Below are 23,250 nucleotides of genomic sequence, written 5' to 3' on the forward strand. Positions count from 1 at the left end.
CCCTGAAATGTGGGAAATGGGTATGGAAATATACTAAGAGGCCATCCACACCTTACATCACAATTCCATCTAGGGAGATAGTCACATGGCCTCCCGGTGCAGCACCGGAACTAAATTGCGCAACCAAAATCTGTTGCAGCTCAGGATCAACCCATCCTCTAACTTTAAACATTTCAGGAGACACACCAGCACATCCACCTTCACACAATATAACGGCCTGGTACCAGCTTAAAGCAGAACCAGGAGCCAAAATTGGGGGTTTGCGCACCCTATATGAAAAAAACAACAATGGAACAGATCCCGAAATATGCTTTCAAACCAAAGACTTAGAACCTGCAACATACAGATGCACACACACAAAATCCATCAACACCACATATATATGTTACACTGAGTATCAATTCAATCTTACACTATTCAAACCTGTAGATAATAAACCAAAAGCCTTTGTCTGGACTAGCCGGAAAGAAGGGACATATTGTGTGGGTAAATGTGAGGATGACCCAGATAAATACACTGGGCCACAAAATTGCTCTTGAACTTTAACATATTGCTTTAATTTAACCACTTGTGGGTATAGCAAACCAAAACTGTACCCAATCCCTCCTGGCAGACTAATCAAAGGAAATATCAATAAGACTCTGTTTCATGATGTAAATCTTGTAATGACACATGTTCCCTACAATATTTCCAACGTTCTGTCTGCCTACACAAAACACTGTAATGATGATGACAAAACATATGCACGGCTACAGTAAGAATCGATGATTTAATTTTTGATTACAAAAGCAGACTTGCTGTCCAAATCCCACCTGCACGTTCTTGTCATGGTTCTGCCCCATCTTGTCTTGCTTTTCTTGATCTTGTGGCAGAGCCATGACAGAACCTCTTGGTTTATGTGGAGAGACAGTTTTGACCTTCCATATACTCCCTCTCTCCAGTGTGGCGTCTCTGTTCCCGCCCTTTCGTCTCTTTATTGCTTGTTAATTAGGTCATGTCCCGCACCTGTCCCCTTGATTTAGTCCCCTTTATATAGTCCTCTTGTTTCATTGTCCTATGCTGGTTCATTGTACTGTTGTGTGTGTGGCCTGTTTGGTGAGTTCTTGTTAGTTTAGTTATGTTAAATGTTTAACTTTAGTCTTGTTTAAGTGTAGTTAGTCTAGTCATGTTTTATACCGTTGTGTTTTATTGTGTTACCCCCACGTGGGTCTTTGTTTTGTGTTTTTGTAGTTATTATTAAAGTCTGTCTTGTTAACCCCTTACCCGCTGTCTGCACTTGGGTCCTCTGTCTCCTTTGTCTCACCGCCCACACGGAGAACTTGACAGAATGAACCAGCCATTCTGGACCCAGCAGACAGGGGGATCTCAGCGGGAGGGGTCGATGCCGCCGGACTCCCTTCCAGGGCTTGAATCTGCCGGACTCCCTTCGAGGGTAGAGGCCGCCGGGCTTCAGTCCAGAGTCGGGACAGCCGGACTCCCTTCCGGGGTCGAGACTGCCGGAACCCCGTCCAGGATCGAGACCGCCGGGCTCCCTTCCAGGGTTGAGGTCGTTGGATTCCCCTCCAGGGTTGAGGCCGCCGGTGTCCTGTTCCCGCCGCAGATCCCTTCCGGCCTCACAGCTGGTGCCCAGGCCTATCAAGTCGACTCTGTGTGTGTGTGTTGTTTACTGCCCAGCTGCCAGAGAGCGCTGCCCAGCCGTCGGAGATGCTGCCAGAAAGCACTGCCCAGCCGCCAACATACTGTCCTGTCATGTCGACATCCAGGCCTGCCCAGCCGGTGATAGCTGGCCTCCCAGTTGGCCATCCAGCCGGCGCCATGTGTTGTCCAGCCGCCCATCCAGCCGGCGCCATGTTTTCATTTCAAAACTGCCAAGTATTGTACCTTCAACATCAATTAGCCAGTCTCGCCAGTAGCAGATTGTCTGGGTTTCTAGCTCTCTTGCGCGTGTCCCTGGTGCTGAAAAGCTGACTTTGAAATCTAGTGACCTCTCAGCACTTTTCCAAGGCCTCACATCCCCCACAAACATGCTACGGAACAGATCCGGGTGTCCCCGTATTTCCTTGAGGAGTCCAAGTGTGTTGAAGCCCTCCACAAACCCACACACAAAAATGCACGTTAAATGTAAAAATCAACCAAAATACCAGTAACAAACAGGAACTTCACTTTAAGGGCCTCTATGATTTGAGTCCACAGAATTGACTTTATACATCACATCAAATGTTATTGAGACATCATGAGTCGTAATTGTGGCTCTGTTCGTAATGTGTACTTAAACAAATACTTACTGTTGTAATGCAACATTTCATCTGCCCTCAACCAAGAAGTTAACAGCAAATTGCACAAGGGTATTCCACTGCTTGGAAATGCTGTTGTGATGATTCTGCAAGCCCCGACAATAGCAAGACTGTCCTCTGCCTCCTCTATTGCAGCTTTTGCCTCTTCAACAGTTGATACTTCTTTGATCTAAAACAGTAATTGATAATCGCTGCTTTAAATGTTGCATGACTTATAATACAGCAAAAGATACTAATAATTCAATACATTTATATAGCGCTTTTCTGGGTACTCAAAGCGCTTTACATCGAGGGGGAATCTCCTCAACCACCACCGATGTGCAGCATCCACCTGGATTATGCGACGGCAGCCATGTTGCGCCAGAACGCCCACCACACACCATCTTACTGGTGGGGAGGAGACAGAGTTACGATTTCGGTGCCACGTCTCCATGAAATACACAAACAGATATCGTGTGCGCTATCTGTGTATAAAGTTTTCCTTCCAAGGCTGTGAAAAGAATATATTTATTACCATGATAGACGATCCATAAAACTGTTCAAAAACAAAACATTCACATTTTAACATGATGGAAATGCGGCATGTAGAAATGACCTTGAGTATCGAGGGTCAGTCTCTTATTTGTCTCAGGACCTGCAAACATTCTGGACTGATGAGCGGCCTTAACCTCAAATACTCTCGTGTGGGTCCACCACCATCTACTGCACCTTCAGATGTTTNGTTGTCCAGCCGCCCATCCAGCCGGCGCCATGTGTTGTCCAGCCGCCCATCCAGCCGGCGCCATGTGTTGTCCAGCCGCCCATCCAGCCGGCGCCATGTGTTGTCCAGCCGCCCATCCAGCCGGCGCCATGTGTTGTCCAGCCGCCCATCCAGCCGGCGCCATGTGTTGTCCAGCCGCCCATCCAGCCGGCGCCATGTGTTGTCCAGCCGCCCATCCAGCCGGAGCCATGTGTTGTCCAGCCGCCCATCCAGCCGGAGCCATGTGTTGTCCAGCCGCCCATCCAGCCGGCGCCATGTGTTCAGTCGGCCATCCAGCCGGTGCCATGTGTCGTTCAGCCGGCATTCCAGCCGGTGTCACGTACTGTCCAGCTGGCCGTCGAGCCGGCGTCATGTCCTGTCCAGCCGGCCGTCGAGCCGGCGCCATGTCCTGTCCAGCCGGCCATCCAGCCGGCACCATGTCCAGTCCAGCTGGCCATCCAGCCGGTGCCATGTGTTGTCCAGCCGGCCATCCAGCCGGTGCCATGTGTCGTTCAGCCGGCATTCCAGCCGGTGTCACGTACTGTCCAGCCGGCCTTCCAGCCGGCGCCATGTGTCCCCAGGACTTCCCCCACTAAGTCCCGCAGAACTCCGCGCATTCAGGGACTCAGACTGTTCCCCCTGGTGGCATCCTATATGGACCTCCCCCCATGAACTCTGTTGATCCAACCCCTTGTTGACAATAACATGCATTCTCTCCGGTGTCTCGTCATTGGCCCCGCCCCTCTCGTTTCCTGTATTACATGTTCCCCTGTAGTTTAGTTAGTTGCCTCGTCTGTTTTATCCCCCCTCGAGGGTGTTTTGCTTTGTGTTTTGTGTTAATAAACCTGTGTTTCCGTCTACCGCTGTCTGCACCTGGGTCCTCATTCACGAATCATGACAGTTCTAAACGAGATCTACTTGGAAACATAGCAGGTCTTTTTGGCTCAGTTAACTCCATAGTCATCGAATATAAAATAACCAAACAATCACAATTTTCAACATGGTTGGTGAACCAGGTGGCCACTGGTTTTCAACATATCACCAACAGCAATGAAAATATCATAAAAGCGGTTAGATCGGAAGTGCAAGCGCTTCTAGCGATCAGCCACACACTATTCAATCAGACCCGTACCATCGAATGTGACTTAGCCTGCAGATCATATGCACAAGATTTGTTTACTGCTACTAGACAAGACATTTTAGACCTACGTTTACAGAAGACACCTAGGCATATTCTAAATGATCTCATTGAGATTTTAGACTTTAGGCTTACCTCAGAAAAAATGATTGATTGAAAAGATGAACTATTATCCACTATTTGATGTATACAGGAGACGAATGCACAGGCTGCCTTGGATTTTTTGCCACTTTTCCTCTAATCCACCCAGACCAAGTTTTTCTAAATTCCACTACTATACGCTCTATTGGCGTGGTGGTGAAGAATCAGGTAATTAAATGGGATCACCTTACGGGATACATGACCTTAAAGGGAAATGAGACCTTGTTTACCAGTCGCACATGTTGCCACGAGACACACAATTACGTTATATGTACATGTAACACCTTGCAATGCTTTCTCTCCTAATGACACCAAACTCATAAATGTTCAGTCATTGCATGGGTATTCTGATGCTATCCAGGTATTGCATACCCAGTGGTGCGTTGTCAGTGAGATGAATTATTTTACCTATGGAGGACTGACCTGCTTGGCTAACCATTCCTTTTGTGTAGAAATAACAGAGGATTTTTCAATGGGCCAGATCAACATCCTACGAAGAATGCCACTGGACATAGAGACTTCACCATGGTGGGATGACACCTTCTATGAACAAAGTACCCAAGCCGTGGCTGACACAATGGACCTGGTGCAAAGAATGGTCCAACAGACTGAATACCACCTTAACCAAGCACAGGTAGAAACAAACCTGGCACGAAACACGCAACAAAGAGCCTCACCAGACACACGGTCAACCCAGGGACAGAAACTCAGATAAGCCGCTACACAAAACGGGAAGGCTAAGCAAGAGACGGGACAAACACAGAGAAAAGAAATAAAAAACAAACAAGAACAATGACGACGTCAGAAAACAAACAATGAAGCAGGGGGAGCGAAACGTGGCGCGAGCCCAAAGAGCCACGGCGACGAGACCCATGCGCAACGAAAGCATCGCGGGCTCAGGGGGTTTGGTGGGCTCCCGTTGGGGCCTGGGCCTGATCAGAGATATACCGTAGACACGGGGCGGCGGCCATCAACTTACGAGAACCAAAGGAACACCAACCCCATAACTAAACGCACCGAAACAAAACGGCACAAAAGGATAAACGAAAGAATACGCGGCCGCCACCTTTCACATAAATGTCACTCATCTTCTCCCCGGTAACACTGACATCATCCAGGATAACATCTCTTGTGTTCCATATAATACAGCGCAGGAAGAACCTATGGGAGCGGGAAACACAGAACAATCAGATTCAACATACAGAATAATCTGGGGCAAATCAATTAAAGTGAACAAAGGATTGAATTGAAAGACGATGTTCTTACTTTTTGGCTTTACGTGGTGTAATATTGAACGGAGGCCCTGGTGGGACTAAAGATTTAGGGAACAAGTCCACCCACATTTGTAACCGTCCCTGGGAATTGGAAAATAACAGACAGACGTGGCATTGCATGAAAGACATGACTAAGCGAAGAGATATGAGTGAATGTTTCTCAGAATTTGCAAGGCAAAATGGAATGAGTGATACATGACACACTATAAAAAAACTCCACTTTGGCCAATTTTGAGCTTTTTAGGAATGAAGTTCAGACTGTGTTACCTGCTCTATGTCAGGCTGCAGGGGGCTGTAGAGGGGTCTTGTCTCGACGTATTCAGGCACCAGCCCCTGCCTCCTCAGCACCAAAAGAGCGAGACGCTCCTGAACCAGTCCCAGGTGAGGGTCAGGAGCTTTTCCATCATCTAAGAAGCAAATGTTATCAATTATTAAGGACTTTGTAGCTCATATTAAATTTTTTTAAAAACATTGATTTGATCTTGATGCACTGTGTACCAAAGACAACCATGCATTGTTCTCAGTTGTTCTAGTGCAAGCAACAAACACGTCAAGGCAGTCCAAATTCATTTAGAGTTCAAGATTTTACCTTTTTAAATGAGCTAAAATGAAATTTGGAAGATTTATCGTAATGTTTCATTGTAAATTTCAACGTAATGTTATTTTCTGTAAAACCACAACTACGTAACCTTTAATTTGATATGGAGAACACTTGGCCATCGACTTTATGAAGTCATAACCGAGTCGAGAATAAAGCCAACACGAGCGCAAGATTCATAAAGCATTTCACTTATACAGTCTGAAATGTTTATCTTTCCCAGTTCCGTAGATGATGCGTTGATTTCATTGCTGTTGATCTAAGAAGAGATTTTCCCCTTTCGAAGCGCAAAAAGAAAGAGAGAAGAAAAAAATAAATGCCTACAGTTAAGTTTATGGTTTGTAACCCCGTGTCACGTCCCTGAGGGAAACATTGTCAGAGTGTGGAGAAAAGAGGAAAAAGAGCGAATTGGAGGATGACGATTTCTGCCATGAAGCTGGATGCCCAAAATGGCCACCTGATAATTGCTTTGACGCGCGGGTTGCCGCGGTTACGTGCGGCAAACAAAGAGACGTGGTATTCTGCGGCGGCGAGACGCGGGAGCAGGAGGCTGACGAGCTCGCCACAGTGTTGACCTTGGCTGAACACGCCTGCATGCTAGTAACCATAAATCTGAAGCCGACCACGTCCCAGAGCATCATGGAAGGGAAAATGGCTGAAGCGCCTGGCTCGGGCCCTAAGTGGCACCTCACTGGTAGAAAGGCAGCCAATGGGACATTTAGAAGCATGTAAGAGCTAGAGGTCAACCCAGAGGTGGAGGGAGGGTTTGATGGAGGTTACACACCAGTAAAATCAACATCATAAATATCAAATGGTAAACTAGCATTAGCTAGCGTTAGCTTCCCGAGGGCACACTTGAGAAATGGGAGGGTGTGTCAGGTTTGCTGTGGCAAGACATGAAATATTTGCTGCAAAATGAATGACGATGTCAGAGGTGCTGTACGTTTACACGAGCCCTTCATCTTTACAATATCGCACTTGTTTTCTTTTGAGGCAGAGAAACAACTCATTCTTTCCTCTCGTCGCGGCCAAGCAAGACCAGCCAACCGGCCTCCCCAACAGCTCTGCGATCCCACACACACAGATATGATGTACGGCACAAGTCGAGACCTCTATCGTTATTCTTGTTCTGTCAGTGTTTTCACAGAACCGCAGTTGATTTCGTTTTTTTTATGACGGAAGATGTGACGGAGTCGCAGCGCTGCTTTGATTAGCTCTTACTCGCGACTAATGCTTTCAGCAGCTCCAACGAGAAGACTTTCACTCTCTCTTTTCGCCGTCCAGCAGTTTGATAGGTCACATCGCCTGCGTTCATTCGCGTGCGTGCACGCTCACATGCATTCTTGTGTCCTCTTTGGTAATGACGTTCACAGAATTATTGGTTGGAAAGTCATTCATTCAAGTGATCAAGTGAGAGCGCATGTTTAGGACACTGACCAAGATCAGCAACGGTGTATTCCTGTCCTCTGAAGTAGACTCTATCTTGCTTATAGACCGGAAGCTTGTAGTTTCGTCTCTCGCACAGACGATGAAGTAACTGGGTAGGTTTCAGCTGATCTCGCCACTGGTTAACCCCAGACCTAGAGCCAGCACAGACAAACAGGTGAAAACGAAACATCTGAAGGCGTATGTACTGTGTGTCCGCTATTGGTTGAGCTAACAAATCCTCACATCATTGGTGTCATTCTACAACCCTATGACATCCATTCATCTTCCCAATGCAAATTAAGATAGTTTTGATGAGGTTCGGAGCCGTATGACTCCTGCCCATTGACAGCAACGCTACTCACTTTCAAAGCACAGAATTTTAGTTTTTTGGTGGTGTTCCACTTTAATAGGAAATTGTTAAAACGATGTTAACGCTGAAAAAAATGGCATGTTATATAAAATACATTAATATAAAAGCAAGATCAGGGAGACAGAGAAAGGGTGAGCGAGTAAGATTCTTACAGACAGTAGGACTGTGGCAGGCCGCAGCGAGCACCATGACGGGACAAAAAGCGATTCTCCAGATCGATGACGGTTTCTCCTATTTTCTCATCTTTTGATATCATGTCATAATCATAGAGTGTGATCTTCAGGTCCTTCTCCAGAGGCAGAGAGCAGGTCAACTCAAACATTCTGAATGACAAGCAACAGAACTAAACTTCAACCTCTTTCCTTTGGTGAGAATTACTCACTCCTTTACATTTAACCATTTTTGGAGGCATTTATATACTCGGTATTAGCTTAGTATGCAGTCATTATTTAAAGTTCTCCCTTCCATTAATTCGATACAACAACTAAAGTGTGATAATTATTATGAGTGTGGCGACCCCTGCTGGTTTCAATGTCAAACAGGTCTGTAAATGATGTGTTGCTGTATGTCAAATAAACTGTCCTTATGGATATAGTAATGGTGAACATTTCAGGTTCTCTTTGAAGGGCTCGTAAGTCAGGCAAATCGAGCTTTAAAGAGTTTTTAAGTCTTAAATACTAACAGCGATGTACAAACATTTCTGTCCTATTTTGAAAGTCCTAATTTGTAAAAATGATACACAATCATAGTAAATAGCTTTTTCTAGTATGTACGTCTGCACAAAAATACAAAACCGGAGAAAAAAGAGAGAACTACTCACTTTCCAAAGACAGGGTCCAGAGTACAGGGTATGTAATTGTCGTGGTCATCGATTGATTTCTTTCCAAGCGTGATCTTAACATAGGGGTCACACTTTGAAAGAACGAGACGTGTTAGTTATGAATGTGTTAACAGACACACACTCACACGGACATACAAAAGCAACAATATCCAAACCGCACACCCTCTTTTTTTATTTTAAATGACCCCTCTTCACTGTTGCGGTGGAAAAAGCATCACACTCGCTGTGATCAGAGCGTGTCTCATAGGCAGTGAGTATATGTGTGAAATGTTCCATATCATAACTTCTGGCCTGAGTAGGTGATGAAAGGACGTCATCTTAGCATATTTGCAACTAATGGAGGGAAAGCCCATCTGACGCAGGGCCAGGAGTGGTGGCGTGTTGGCCGGGTATAAGGCTGCGACTGAGAGTTTATGGTTATGGGTAAAAGGGTGGCTAAATGTTTTTCTAAAGCAATTTCTCAGCTCTCTTATGACTCTGGCACTTCGCGAACAGCTAACACTCGTCTGGCAGTCGAGGCTCTAACTCTGACTGATGAAAAACTTAAATAAAACAAATATTGAAAATATTGAAAGGCCGTTGTAATAACCTCTCTTACTCCAATGCCATGTGTAAATTCTGTCAATCAACATGATATGGCATTTAGTTCTAGATAATGCCATTTCAACTCGACTGTGTATCATTAAAAGCACTGGAAAGCAAAAGTCTGGTGAGCATTTTTGTTTACTTTTTGAATATGATGATATACAGTATTTTGGTCATGTTGTACATACCTTGCCATTGGCATCTTTGGGCTGTAGGCCATAGGCCTGGATTATGTACACGCGTACCAGACACTCCTCTGTGCTGTTTGGTGGGAGTTTGCGGAACTGGCGCGGGACCGTGGGCATCGAGGGATCGTCAGGCAGTGGATAGATTTTAAACAAGCCCTAACAAAAGAAAGGAGAGGAGTCGGTAGTTCAAAGTAAGTAACTCATGACACAATCTGATTTTCCTTTTTCTGGTGACCTGTCTCGGGCTCGCAGGCAAACCCCAAATTTCTTTATAATCCCCAAAATTTAGCTTCCTAAAAAAACATACTAGAACCACATGTAATCCAAATAAACCAAAAAGAGCCATGCTACTAAAATTAAAGGTTTCCACTGAAATCAAAAGAGGGTTTTAAGCTTTATGCCATGCACTACAAAATGAAAAATCATTTACTATTCCAAACCCATATTAAAATTTTTGATTTTTTTTCTGTTTTTCACAGAAATAGATGGATTCAGAGTATTTGGTAGAACAGAAGAAACAGAAGTCACATGGCCTACTTGAGTTGCGCTTGTCCATACTGTAAAAAAATCTACTTAAAAACTTAAGTTTTAAAAGTCTAGTTCTATTTGTTCACTATCAACAAAAACCACATCTAATCTTGCGTTAGGATTAAACCGTCGACGCCTGAAGGCCTGAAGTGTATTCTTCATTATGTTGTGGACATTGCCAGTGTGGTCTCTGCGTATGTTGATGTGATTACTGGTTGGGCACGAAGTCTGGTCAATTTTCTATCCAAGTCGGTTCAAAATGGTTTTAAGGTCAGTCCTGAATAGAAATGTTATAAAAGGGATACGGTTGGAAATTGGTCATTTATTTATAGCCATCAGCATATCTCATAAAAACTCAAGGTCAGCATAGCTTATAGAAAACTACCTAAACAGAAAAAAAATCCATTTAACAAGGGGTATTTTAATTAGCACCAGTATGTAGACCAGTCGTTTATATCCCGTGTGTCAGACTGAGTCAAAAGTAGTGAATATGGAATATGGACATCAGTCAGTTAAACAGTGTGGCTCTTTGATGTCACCATCTTTAAGTACATGTTACTAAAGACTAAAACGATGCCGACATACCCTTCCGAAGAACATTTGTCATTCTCTTGTAAAAACGTGGGTGATGGCAAAGAGACGGAATTGAACTGGTTGCTGACACTGGGAGATTCAACTTCATTGTTGGACTCAAGCGCTGGGACAAACTGCGATGAATTAAAAACACAAGAGTAGTGGCGTACTGCCCAAGGTTACATTTCCTTATACAAGAATGCATGTTTGGCATTAGGTTATCTTATATACCCTATATGATCAACTTACTGCAGATAATTATTCAGCTGACTCTAAAGTCTACAGAATACAGGTAGACTGCCATCCAACAGGAAGTGGAAATGGCATATAGACAGTAATAGCTAAGGAGACATTTGTGAGAACAACTATGAGTAAAATGAAATTCTAGTCAGTGTAAATACAAATCTCACTACTCATAAATAAGTAACTTTAGGCGTTGACAAACTTGTGATATGGAAATACTCTGTTGCATCTTCTTCTTCTCCCACAAAGTCAAATAATATCTACAAAAGAATCGCATGAAAAAATCTGTTCATTTTCAAAACTGGAAACACTGCTCAGTATTTGCAGCCTGTGACGTCACAATCATAAAATAGTGGAATCAGGAAATCGACCTGAATGGATTCAGACAGAACAAATCTTCTTGTTCTGGTAATGCCACCGGGGTATTTGAATCTGAGCGGCACACCATGAGCTGCCTCAGGAAAACCAGCCATTCTCAACCGTCTCTCATGTATAATCTATAAAATCAGTGTTGTTTTAGTTTGATCTCTAATATGTCAAAAGACAGTGAAACATGTCTGTTACAGTAGAGCGCCCAGTGTGACATCTTAAAATGTCTTGTCCACAGTCTCAACCATATTGAGTTTACATTCACAATAAGACAACGTAAACAAGAGTGACACTTGAGAGGCTGACTTGTCTTGAGCTTTAAAAATATTTTGGCAACAGTTACATCATTTACAAATGCTCATACCTTTCTGCGTCTGTCCTCAAGACATTTTTTGTTTTGATAAAAAACAAGGTTTATTTTGATAAAAGGCTGTTAAATGTTCGCCGGTTCCAGCCTCCTTCCTTCCCTACTTTGAACTCTGATACAGTATGCATTTAACTTTATTTGTTGACGCCGGCTGGACAGGGCTTGACGCCGGCTGGAAGGCCGGCTGGACAGGGCTTGACACCGGCTGGAAGGCCGGCTGGACAGGGCTTGACGCCGGCTGGAAGGCCGGCTGGATCGCCGGCTGGGACGCCGGCTGGATGGTCGGCTGGGACGCCGGCTGGATGGCCGGCTGGGATGCCGGCTGGACATCGGGCTGGACGCCGGCTGCACCGGACTAGGCTTCCCCCTCCTCGGCTTCTTCTTCCTTGACCGGGCCACAGGACATGTGTCCGGTTGCTGAGAAGCGATGGGGAGCCCGGTTAGCTCCGTACCGGAGGAGTCGGACGGGGAGTCCCACGACTCCCTTCGTCTGCGCCGGCCACGGATGCTGATGGGCGGAGGAGGAGCTGCCGGGGGAGAAGCGGACGGTGCGGCCATGCCGATGACCCCGATCTCCATGACGCGACCCTCCGGGATCGCGGGTAGGGGAGATGGATTGGGTTGGGCTGAGACCCTGGGCTCCGGCCGATTCATGGCATACCTAATCATGTCCGTGAAGCCCAGCGGTCTCAGCATCCTCATCTCCTCCCGAGACAGCGGCTCATTCAGACCGCCGTTGAACGGGGCCATCTGCTCCGTCTCGTCATGGACCATCTCCCCTGCGGTCTCGAAGAATCGATCTGCGAACTCCAAGACATCGTAGTAGCCCTGTCGCAGACCGCAGAGGAGATGGGCCTGCCTGGATCGCCTTGCCTCCATCTTGCCTGCTGGGTTCAATACTGGTTCGTGGATTCTGTCATGAATTGAGGCGTGAAAGAAGAGAACCCAATTGCAGGCAGCAGTGAAGGGGTTAACAAAAACAAGACTATTTATTAACAGAAACAAAACACCCTCAATGGGGAAAACGGAACTCAGAAATATATAAAACAAAAGACTTCCCACGTGGGGCAAAACGAAAACAAGAATAGCAAAACTAAACTAAAGGACACGACCAAACGTTTTAAATCAAAACACAACAGGGTAGAACACAAGACTCATGGAACAAGGGCAAGGCTGGGAACAGGAACACTGGACAAGGTACAAGGCACATAAACCGTACACATGCATACACAACGTAATCCACGAACACAAGACAAAGAAACAAGAGGGTATTTATAGGGAGAGACAAACGAGGGATAATGACACAGGGCAGGTGTGGGTAATAAAACACTCTGGGAAAGATAACAAGGAAACGAGAGGAGTGGGGCAAATGACAAGACACTGGAGAGAATGCATATTATTGTCAAAAGGACAATAATATGTTTCTCTCCACACATAACCAAAGACTTTGTCATGGCTCTGCTACAGGACCAAGAAAAACATGACTAAGGAAGCAGAGCCATGACACATGGGAATCTTTGCAAATAGATTTTATCGGACCATTACCCAGTGCCAAGGGGGGATATCGTTATTGTCTTGTTATAATTGACAAATTCTCCAAATGGGTGGATGCAATTCCCACTCGCAACAATAGTGCACACAATGTGGCACGGGTAATAGCAAACCAGATGATCCCAATCTGGGGAACGCCAACCAGAGTTGAATCGGACCGAGAAACACACTTCACAGGACAGATAATGAGACACATATGTGAAATGCTACACATTGAGCAAACATTTCATGTCCCATACAGACCACAAAGCTCAGGGATGGTGGAACGTGTTAATCGCATGATCAAAGAGAACACATCAAAACAAATATTGCAACATCAAAACAGGTGGACTGATGCACTGCCCACAGTTCTGACAGTATTGCGAGCAACACCATCCAAAGCTACAGGAATCAGCCCATTTGAACTCATGAATGGCACAGTCATGAAGTTACCAATAGATCCAGAAATTGCCCCAACAGACCTGGGGTCCCTCGTGCTCGCAACACAACAGACTGTGCTAACACAGCTACAAGAAAGGCTAAAGGTGTTACAGGCACAAACCACTCTTAAACAACAACAGTCAGACCTGATGAGTGATATGCATTTCAACCCAACATCTGAGATCAGATTTACAGAAGGTGACATGGTAATGATACGGATGTTTGTAAAACAAGGCCCTTTCACACCCTTTCATGTTTGAAAGGGCCTTGCAATTCCATGGAGGCCAGACGAGAGGAAGGTGTCCGGGCCCACTTGCATCAAGCTGGGCCAAAGGGTTTCACTTACACACACCCTGAAATGTGGGAAATGGGTATGGAAATATACTAAGAGGCCATCCACACCTTACATCACAATTCCATCTAGGGAGATAGTCACATGGCCTCCCGGTGCAGCACCGGAACTAAATTGCGCAACCAAAATCTGTTGCAGCTCAGGATCAACCCATCCTCTAACTTTAAACATTTCAGGAGACACACCAGCACATCCACCTTCACACAATATAACGGCCTGGTACCAGCTTAAAGCAGAACCAGGAGCCAAAATTGGGGGTTTGCGCACCCTATATGAAAAAAACAACAATGGAACAGATCCCGAAATATGCTTTCAAACCAAAGACTTAGAACCTGCAACATACAGATGCACACACACAAAATCCATCAACACCACATATATAAGTTACACTGAGTATCAATTCAATCTTACACTATTCAAACCTGCAGATAATAAACCAAAAGCCTTTGTCTGGACTAGCCGGAAAGAAGGAATATTAATAATGACATATTGTGTGGGCAAATGTGAGGATGACCCAGATAAATACACTGGGCCACAAAATTGGTCTTGGACTTTAACATATTGCTTTAATTTAACCACTTGTGGGTATAGCAAACCAAAACTGTACCCAATCCCTCCTGGCAGACTAATCAAAGGAAATATCAATAAGACTCTGTTTCATGATGTAAATCTTGTAATGACACATGTTCCCTACAATATTTCCAACGTTCTGTCTGCCTACACAAAACACTGTAATGATGATGACAAAACATATGCACGGCTACAGTAAGAATCGATGATTTAATTTTTGATTACAAAAGCAGACTTGCTGTCCAAATCCCACCTGCACGTTCTTGTCATGGTTCTGCCCCATCTTGTCTTGCTTTTCTTGATCTTGTGGCAGAGCCATGACAGAACCTCTTGGTTTATGTGGAGAGACAGTTTTGACCTTCCATATACTCCCTCTCTCCTGTGTGGCGTCTCTGTTCCCGCCCTTTCGTCTCTTTATTGCTTGTTAATTAGGTCATGTCCCGCACCTGTCCCCTTGATTTAGTCCCCTTTATATAGTCCTCTTGTTTCATTGTCCTATGCTGGTTCATTGTACTGTTGTGTGTGTGGCCTGTTTGGTGAGTTCTTGTTAGTTTAGTTATGTTAAATGTTTAACTTTAGTCTTGTTTAAGTGTAGTTAGTCTAGTCATGTTTTATACCGTTGTGTTTTATTGTGTTACCCCCACGTGGGTCTTTGTTTTGTGTTTTTGTAGTTATTATTAAAGTCTGTCTTGTTAACCCCTTACCCGCTGTCTGCACTTGGGTCCTCTGTCTCCTTTGTCTCACCGCCCACACGGAGAACTTGACAGAATGAACCAGCCATTCTGGACCCAGCAGACAGGGGGATCTCAGCGGGAGGGGTCGATGCCGCCGGACTCCCTTCCAGGGCTTGAATCTGCCGGACTCCCTTCGAGGGTAGAGGCCGCCGGGCTTCAGTCCAGAGTCGGGACAGCCGGACTCCCTTCCGGGGTCGAGACTGCCGGAACCCCGTCCAGGATCGAGACCGCCGGGCTCCCTTCCAGGGTTGAGGTCGTTGGATTCCCCTCCAGGGTTGAGGCCGCCGGTGTCCTGTTCCCGCCGCAGATCCCTTCCGGCCTCACAGCTGGTGCCCAGGCCTATCAAGTCGACTCTGTGTGTGTGTGTTGTTTACTGCCCAGCTGCCAGAGAGCGCTGCCCAGCCGTCGGAGATGCTGCCAGAAAGCACTGCCCAGCCGCCAACATACTGTCCTGTCATGTCGACATCCAGGCCTGCCCAGCCGGTGATAGCTGGCCTCCCAGTTGGCCATCCAGCCGGCGCCATGTGTTGTCCAGCCGCCCATCCAGCCGGCGCCATGTGTTGTCCAGCCGCCCATCCAGCCGGCGCCATGTGTTGTCCAGCCGCCCATCCAGCCGGCGCCATGTGTTGTCCAGCCGCCCATCCAGCCGGCGCCATGTGTTGTCCAGCCGCCCATCCAGCCGGCGCCATGTGTTGTCCAGCCGCCCATCCAGCCGGCGCCATGTGTTGTCCAGCCGCNTTTGTTTTAAAAAAGATAATTTTTTTAATGTTCAGTGTGTGCAGTTAACAATAATTGACAACACTTTGAAGTGATGAGAAAGAGAGCGAGGATTTTAGTTGATTTCCATTTCCAGCAATTCCTTGCGTCCTTTCCTCACATCCTGAAGGGGTGGAGCTAAGACGAGAGGAATAGTAATGAGGATGAACAAATAAAAATGTGAGAAGCACCTTGGTCAAACGTTACTCAAGTGTGTGGCGTGTGTTTGCCTCTGCTGTGAGAAGGGGAGACTCATTGGTCCCATTACCTGTTTTTTTAATTGCAGTCCTCTGCAGTGCCCGCTTCCTTTTTTCTAGCTTGCAAAATCCTGCCACTTCTTGCAGACATCCTTGCCTGATCTTTTAACCCCCTGGTTGCTGTTAATGTGGTAGCAATGTCCTCCCAGATGTTTTTTTTTCTCTTTATTTGTATGGCGCCCTTTAAATCTGGAGAAAATAACATCTTTATTCTGCTCCACCTCTTCTAGGACTTTTATTTTGTCTTTTTGAAAGGTATCTTTTCTTGTTTTTTTTTTGCTCAGCCATTTTGTCAGTGCCTCAGCCAGTAGCTAGGTGCTTTATGTAGACGTCTCTTAATTGCTAATCCACATCAGATGACGATTATTAGGTGAAACGTTCAGGATACGATTCCATATAAGGTTATACGTATAGTTCAGCACTTCGTAAATGGACAGCGACTCTTAAGTAGCACTTAGAACGCTTGCACGTCCATGTTAAGTGCAATTTTGGGAAACGCACGTGGAATTGCAGCGAGGGTTCGTAGCCTTGCACGTAGAGAGTGCTCTTAATAGCTAAGATACAGCTTTATCGGGAAACCCGGCACTGGGCAGACTGGGCTGTGCTGCAGTGCAGTTAAATAACACATAGTTGTAATTGAGAATGCATGAAGAGTTCAGATGCAAAACCCATTTCATTTAAACAAGCATTTTTTATCAGGCTCCTCCATTTACTTCCAGCAATACCAGATATTTCAGACCAGGCAGAGTGTAGTATTAAGTGGGTTTTGAAGCAAAATTATTTGAGTAACGTATACTGTATGTGTGGAGAGCATCCTCTTAATATCATAATCTGAACTCTTCATATGACTCTAACCCCCTCAGGACCTTTAAATGTGGCATGTAAATCAACGGCCAGTGTATGATGTGTGTGGAAAAGACTGCAAAGATTTGTCCCTTGATTTAGCTAATGCTGCCGCATGGCCAGCTGATTTACATGCCACATCTGAAGATCCTAAGGAGGTTTATAGCTGCCTTGGGTGGAGCGTTAGGTTGAGAGTAAAGGGGAGACAAAGCAAAATCCTGTGGAAGACAAGAGTTCATGTTTAAACACACATTATAAACCCACAGAATCAGCAGAATATTTATGACACTGTTGTATGCTTGTATGTAATATTCTTCTTTTCTGGTTACAGCTCTTGGGCTCTATGTGGTGGTTATCAATAGCTACCATCCCATGATCAGATTGGAGTTTGAGAAGGGCGTAGATTCAACCATATCATCTGTCGCTGGAGAGAGCTATACTACAGTTCATGTAAGCCGATCTGAGATTTTTCGCAGTGTGAAGGATCCAAAAATGTATTCAATTTCAGTGTTGGTTTCAGATTTGATTGTTAATAATTATTTCTTCTTTTAAGGTTGATATTAGAGACGCATTACAAGCATGTGTGGGTGAGAACTTTCTAATCTTTATAGATGGGGAAATGGCGAAGCCTTCCTGAAAGACACACATTTTACTACCAGTTACCATTATGATGCCCTCTTTGACTTTCCCTACTGGTTTGGCCTCAGCAAGCGAGAGTTTATAATAAAAGTTTATAAGAGTTTGAATAATTACGCAGGTTGTCTTTCTTGCTGAAGAGTGATGGTTTAAACATTGTAAGCATTACACACAGCAAACATTGAGTATATGACCTGAAATCTAATTTTGTAGATCTCCTACTGTGGAAGATGAGGTCAAAGCAAAACATCTTAAATGAAAAGGACCACAGATGAAGAGATACTGAGATATAAAATTCATTAAATGGCACTTCTGCACTTTTTTGTTTTTAACTTTATTGGCCCATGACAGCAGTAAAGTAAATTTTACGTTTATGCATTTGGCAGAAGCTTTTATCCAAAGCGACTTACATTGCGTATTATACATTTGCTTCTGACTATGTGCTATCTACTGGGATCGAACCCATGACCTTGGCAATGCTAGTGCCATGCTCTTAACCACTGAGCCACAGGAAAGTTATAAATGATTGTTTACATAGAAGTATAATCTCAAACATAAATTCGTTGTAACAGATGAGTCGCTTTTGTAATCCCCTTTGTGTAATCTAACAATCACAACTCACTAAAGTTATAATACTTGTAAATCATCATTTGTACAGGGCTACTTACATAATCACTATTAAGGCTTTCTCATGGGTGGTCTATGTTAATAACCTTTTGCAAATAAATGCTTGTTACCATCTCTGTGAGCGCATTACCAGTCTCAACCACATCCTTTCATTAACCAACAAACAGTAAAAAAAGATAATCAACACCACCAGTCTTTATTATGGTTTCCACAGTTTAAGGCAGAAGCAGGAGGGTTTACGCAGCTTTGGTGATGGTCTGAATGTAGTCATTGCCGGCATAGGTGAGCAGCAGGTAATTTATGATACCCACAATTCACATGAGTGATAGGAAGAAGAGGACATGTTTTCCAAACAGGAAGCCTGGAATGCTGTCCGGGAAACAAATATTATATTTGTCCTCTATTTGCCAGGAGCTGGTTTAACTTGGCAAGTTTCTTTTTCTTGAGCTTTTTCTTTTTTTTTTTTAATAGTATTTTTATTAGGATTTTAACATTTTACAAAAAAGTTAAAAAAAAGGACACATAAAAAATATATATATACACAAATCAACGAATGACAATATAATAGTAGTAATAATAAAATAAAAAAGGGAACTAAGAACAACCAAGGGCATATGTGCAGTTCCAATGATAATAAACAAACAAACACTCTCTAGGGGATAGAGCAGATGGCATACTATGCCCTCCATTACTGATCAGAGTCAGTGTTCAACTGGTTAAGATGATCCAGAAATGGTTGCCATATATTGTAAAATTTGTCAAGGTTACCCATAAATCCATACCGGACTCTCTCCATGTGCAACATTCCAGTAATATAGGTCAACCAGGCCTTGAACTGAGGAACATCAACGGATTTCCAGAGTCTTAGAATGATGCTCTTAGCAATAATCATTCCATAAACAATGGTACTTTGTACAGAGACATTATAATCTGACAGAGAGAGAGAATATCCAAATAATGCAATCTCTGGATCGGGCTTAAACACAAAACCGTACATGTCAGAAAACCATTTAAATATGTCACACCAAAAATCATAAAGTTTAGGGCATGTCCAAAAGAGATGGGAAAGAGAGCCCTCTGCAGATTTACACCGGTCACAAGTAGAAGAAATGGTGGGGAAAATTCTATGTAATTTAGATTTTGAATAGTGCAATCTGTGCATCACTTTAAATTGAATTAACTGATGCCTAGAATTAACAGAACAAGACCGAATCCTGCTAAGGCTCTCCTCCCACACTTCATCCCCTATCAGTATATCTAATTCTTCCTCCCAAGCAGCTTTTAACGAATGCTTAGAATAACTAATTTCTTCAGAAAACACAGTTACAAAATCCGAAATCAAATGTTTGGAATCAGGCAAGTCCAACAATAGCCTATAAATCCCTCTTCCCTCTGGCAGTGACTCAAAATTCGGCACTGCATGACGCACATAATTTCGAATCTGTAAATGTCGAAAAAAGTGTGTTGTGGGAAGAGAAAATTTTTCCTTTAATTGAGAAAAAGAAGCAAAACGTTTGTTAATATACAAGTCCTCCAAGGTTACAATACCATTCCGCCTCCACATGTTGAATGTTGCATCTGAGAGAGAGGGAGGAAATGCGTGATTGCGATATACTGGGGCAAATATAGCAGTGTCAGGTAATCTGCATCCCTTCTTAATTTGATGCCATATCTTCAAGCAGTTTGAAACAATAAAATGATCCACCTTAACAGTTGCAGGTAATACAGAACCATCCAGCCGGCGCCATGTGTTGTCCAGCCGCCCATCCAGCCGGCGCCATGTGTTGTCCAGCCGCCCATCCAGCCGGCGCCATGTGTTCAGTCGGCCATCCAGCCGGTGCCATGTGTCGTTCAGCCGGCATTCCAGCCGGTGTCACGTACTGTCCAGCTGGCCGTCGAGCCGGCGTCATGTCCTGTCCAGCCGGCCGTCGAGCCGGCGCCATGTCCTGTCCAGCCGGCCATCCAGCCGGCACCATGTCCAGTCCAGCTGGCCATCCAGCCGGTGCCATGTGTTGTCCAGCCGGCCATCCAGCCGGTGCCATGTGTCGTTCAGCCGGCATTCCAGCCGGTGTCACGTACTGTCCAGCCGGCCTTCCAGCCGGCGCCATGTGTCCCCAGGACTTCCCCCACTAAGTCCCGCAGAACTCCGCGCATTCAGGGACTCAGACTGTTCCCCCTGGTGGCATCCTATATGGACCTCCCCCCATGAACTCTGTTGATCCAACCCCTTGTTGACAATAACATGCATTCTCTCCGGTGTCTCGTCATTGGCCCCGCCCCTCTCGTTTCCTGTATTACATGTTCCCCTGTAGTTTAGTTAGTTGCCTCGTCTGTTTTATCCCCCCTCGAGGGTGTTTTGCTTTGTGTTTTGTGTTAATAAACCTGTGTTTCCGTCTACCGCTGTCTGCACCTGGGTCCTCATTCACGAATCATGACAGTTCTAAACGAGATCTACTTGGAAACATAGCAGGTCTTTTTGGCTCAGTTAACTCCATAGTCATCGAATATAAAATAACCAAACAATCACAATTTTCAACATGGTTGGTGAACCAGGTGGCCACTGGTTTTCAACATATCACCAACAGCAATGAAAATATCATAAAAGCGGTTAGATCGGAAGTGCAAGCGCTTCTAGCGATCAGCCACACACTATTCAATCAGACCCGTACCATCGAATGTGACTTAGCCTGCAGATCATATGCACAAGATTTGTTTACTGCTACTAGACAAGAAATTTTAGACCTACGTTTACAAAAGACACCTAGACATGTTCTAAATGATCTCATAGAGATTTTAGACTTAGATGGCTTACCTCAGAAAAAATGAAAAATGTAAAATATTCGGAACTATTATCCACTGTGATGATGTATACAGGAAACGAATGCACAGGCTGTCTCGGATTTTTTGCCACTTTTCCTCTAATCCACCCAGACCAAGTTTTTCTAAATTCCACTACTATACTCTCTATTGGCGTGGTGGTGAAGAATCAGGTAATTAAATGGGATCACCTTACGGGATACATGACCTTAAAGGGAAATGAGACCTTGTTTACCAGTCGCACATGTTGCCACGAGACACACAATTACGTTATATGTACATGTAACACCTTGCAATGCTTTCTCTCCTAATGACACCAAACTCATAAATGTTCAGTCATTGCATGGGTATTCTGATGCTATCCAGGTATTGCATACCCAGTGGTGCGTTGTCAGTGAGATGAATTATTTTACCTATGGAGGACTGACCTGCTTGGCTAACCATTCCTTTTGTGTAGAAATAACAGAGGATTTTTCAATGGGCCAGATCAACATCCTACGAAGAATGCCACTGGACATAGAGACTTCACCATGGTGGGATGACACCTTCTATGAACAAAGTACCCAAGCCGTGGCTGACACAATGGACCTGGTGCAAAGAATGGTCCAACAGACTGAATACCACCTTAACCAAGCACAGGTAGAAACAAACCTGGCACGAAAGACTGTACAAATTCTATCCAGTTCATCTACTCTTTCAGCACTCTACACATACACCTGGTGGGACTGGATGTTCAGGGGATGCGTCATTGGCAGTGCCCTCATCTTCATTTTTACTTTGTTCCAATGCTGCTACTTCAGACACCTCATCAGGGATACTCGAGAATCAACACAAGCCGCTCTTGCTCTAAATCCACTACAGCTACCTATATTCAAGAGACCATTAAAAAAAAAATTCACATCTGTGACCCCGCAGGGACCCCACTCAACTCGCCCATGGGGCCAAGGGGGGAAACTGTAAGGTCGGAGCCAAGATGTCCCGACCAGAGACATTATTCTTCTCCTGAGAAACAAAGAACATTTCTAAGCACCTAGGCCAAAAGGGCGCCCCTGCCTGAAAGAACAATGCACCGATTCCAAGCACAGTGGGGAACCTAGGCCAAAAGGGCGCCCCTTCCTGAAAGAACAATGCACCGATTCCAAGCACAGTGGGGAACCTAGGCCAAAAGGGCGCCTCTTCCTGAAAGAACAATGCACCGATTCCTGATCAAAGATCATCTTCTCGGGAAAAGGACAGCGAGCATCTCTCAGTACAGTGGGAGACCTGAGCCAAAAGGACACCTTTCTTTGAGAAACAACGGACTCCCTACTGAGCTAACATCTACATTTCAAATGACGCATACAAGCGAATCACAGATGCAGACCTCACCCAGCACCCCCAACTGTTCCTTTCCTCCCCTCTCACTCAACGCAGGACACCCAAAAGCTCTAAGAACCGTACACAAGAAAAGAACACGGTACATACACAAAAAACATACACATGTGTGGTATCATCCAAAAGGTCTCAGTGTCATGGTTCTGCCCCACCTTGTCTTGCTTCTCTTGACCTAGTGGCAGAACCATGATAGAACCTCTTGTTTTATGTGGAGAGTGACGTTTTGTCCCTGTTGGTCTTCCACTCTCCGGTGTGGCGTCTCTTTTCCCGCCCTTTCATCTACTCGTTATTGTTTGTTAATTAGTTCATGTCCTGCACCTGTCCCCTCTTGATTTATCACCTTTATAATGCCCTTGTGTCTTCTGTCTCGTGCTGGTTCATTGTACTGTGTCGTGTTTGTGTAATGTGGTGAGTTCCTGTCTTTGAGTTAATTAGCACCAGTATGTAGACCAGTCGTTTATATCCCGTGTGTCAGACTGAGTCAAAAGTAGTGAATATGGAATATGGACATCAGTCAGTTAAACAGTGTGGCTCTTTGATGTCACCATCTTTAAGTACATGTTACTAAAGACTAAAACGATGCCGACATACCCTTCCGAAGAACATTTGTCATTCTCTTGTAAAAACGTGGGTGATG

At 44.8% G+C, this 23,250-nt stretch overlaps 1 protein-coding gene and 2 pseudogenes across 1 annotated transcript; 2 read left to right on the plus strand and 1 right to left on the minus strand.

The window, feature by feature from the left end:
- Positions 1 to 665: 665 nt before the first annotated feature.
- Positions 666 to 5,027, plus strand: LOC130546417 (uncharacterized; annotated as a pseudogene).
- Positions 5,028 to 5,208: 181 nt separating this feature from the next.
- LOC130546418 (dysferlin-like) lies at positions 5,209 to 9,850 on the minus strand. The gene is made up of 8 exons (XM_057321685.1): positions 9,597 to 9,850; positions 8,803 to 8,894; positions 8,135 to 8,305; positions 7,622 to 7,764; positions 5,854 to 5,993; positions 5,579 to 5,667; positions 5,368 to 5,473; positions 5,209 to 5,286 (listed from the first exon to the last, which is right to left on the minus strand). Exons 1-8 carry the CDS (start codon positions 9,711 to 9,713, stop codon positions 5,209 to 5,211), a joined length of 936 nt encoding a protein of 311 aa, XP_057177668.1. The 5' UTR covers positions 9,714 to 9,850.
- A 4,673-nt stretch (positions 9,851 to 14,523) lies between these two features.
- LOC130546420 (uncharacterized) lies at positions 14,524 to 22,199 on the plus strand (annotated as a pseudogene).
- The last annotated feature ends 1,051 nt before the right edge of the window (positions 22,200 to 23,250 follow it).

The sequence above is a fragment of the Triplophysa rosa genome, linkage group LG22 (genome assembly GCF_024868665.1).
Source record: "Triplophysa rosa linkage group LG22, Trosa_1v2, whole genome shotgun sequence".
In the NCBI taxonomy this organism is placed as follows: domain Eukaryota; kingdom Metazoa; phylum Chordata; class Actinopteri; order Cypriniformes; family Nemacheilidae; genus Triplophysa; species Triplophysa rosa.

Bases quoted from the DNA above. Each gene is read 5' to 3' on its own strand.
- LOC130546418 (XM_057321685.1), bottom strand. From the start codon at position 9,713: ATGCCCACGGTCCCGCGCCAGTTCCGCAAACTCCCACCAAACAGCACA. The intron at 5,668-5,853 runs GTAACACAGTCT...TCCAATTCCCAG, and splicing joins TGCAGCCTGACATAGAGCAG to GGACGGTTACAAATGTGGGT. The intron at 5,474-5,578 runs GTAAGAACATCG...CCGCTCCCATAG, and splicing joins ACACCACGTAAAGCCAAAAA to GTTCTTCCTGCGCTGTATTA.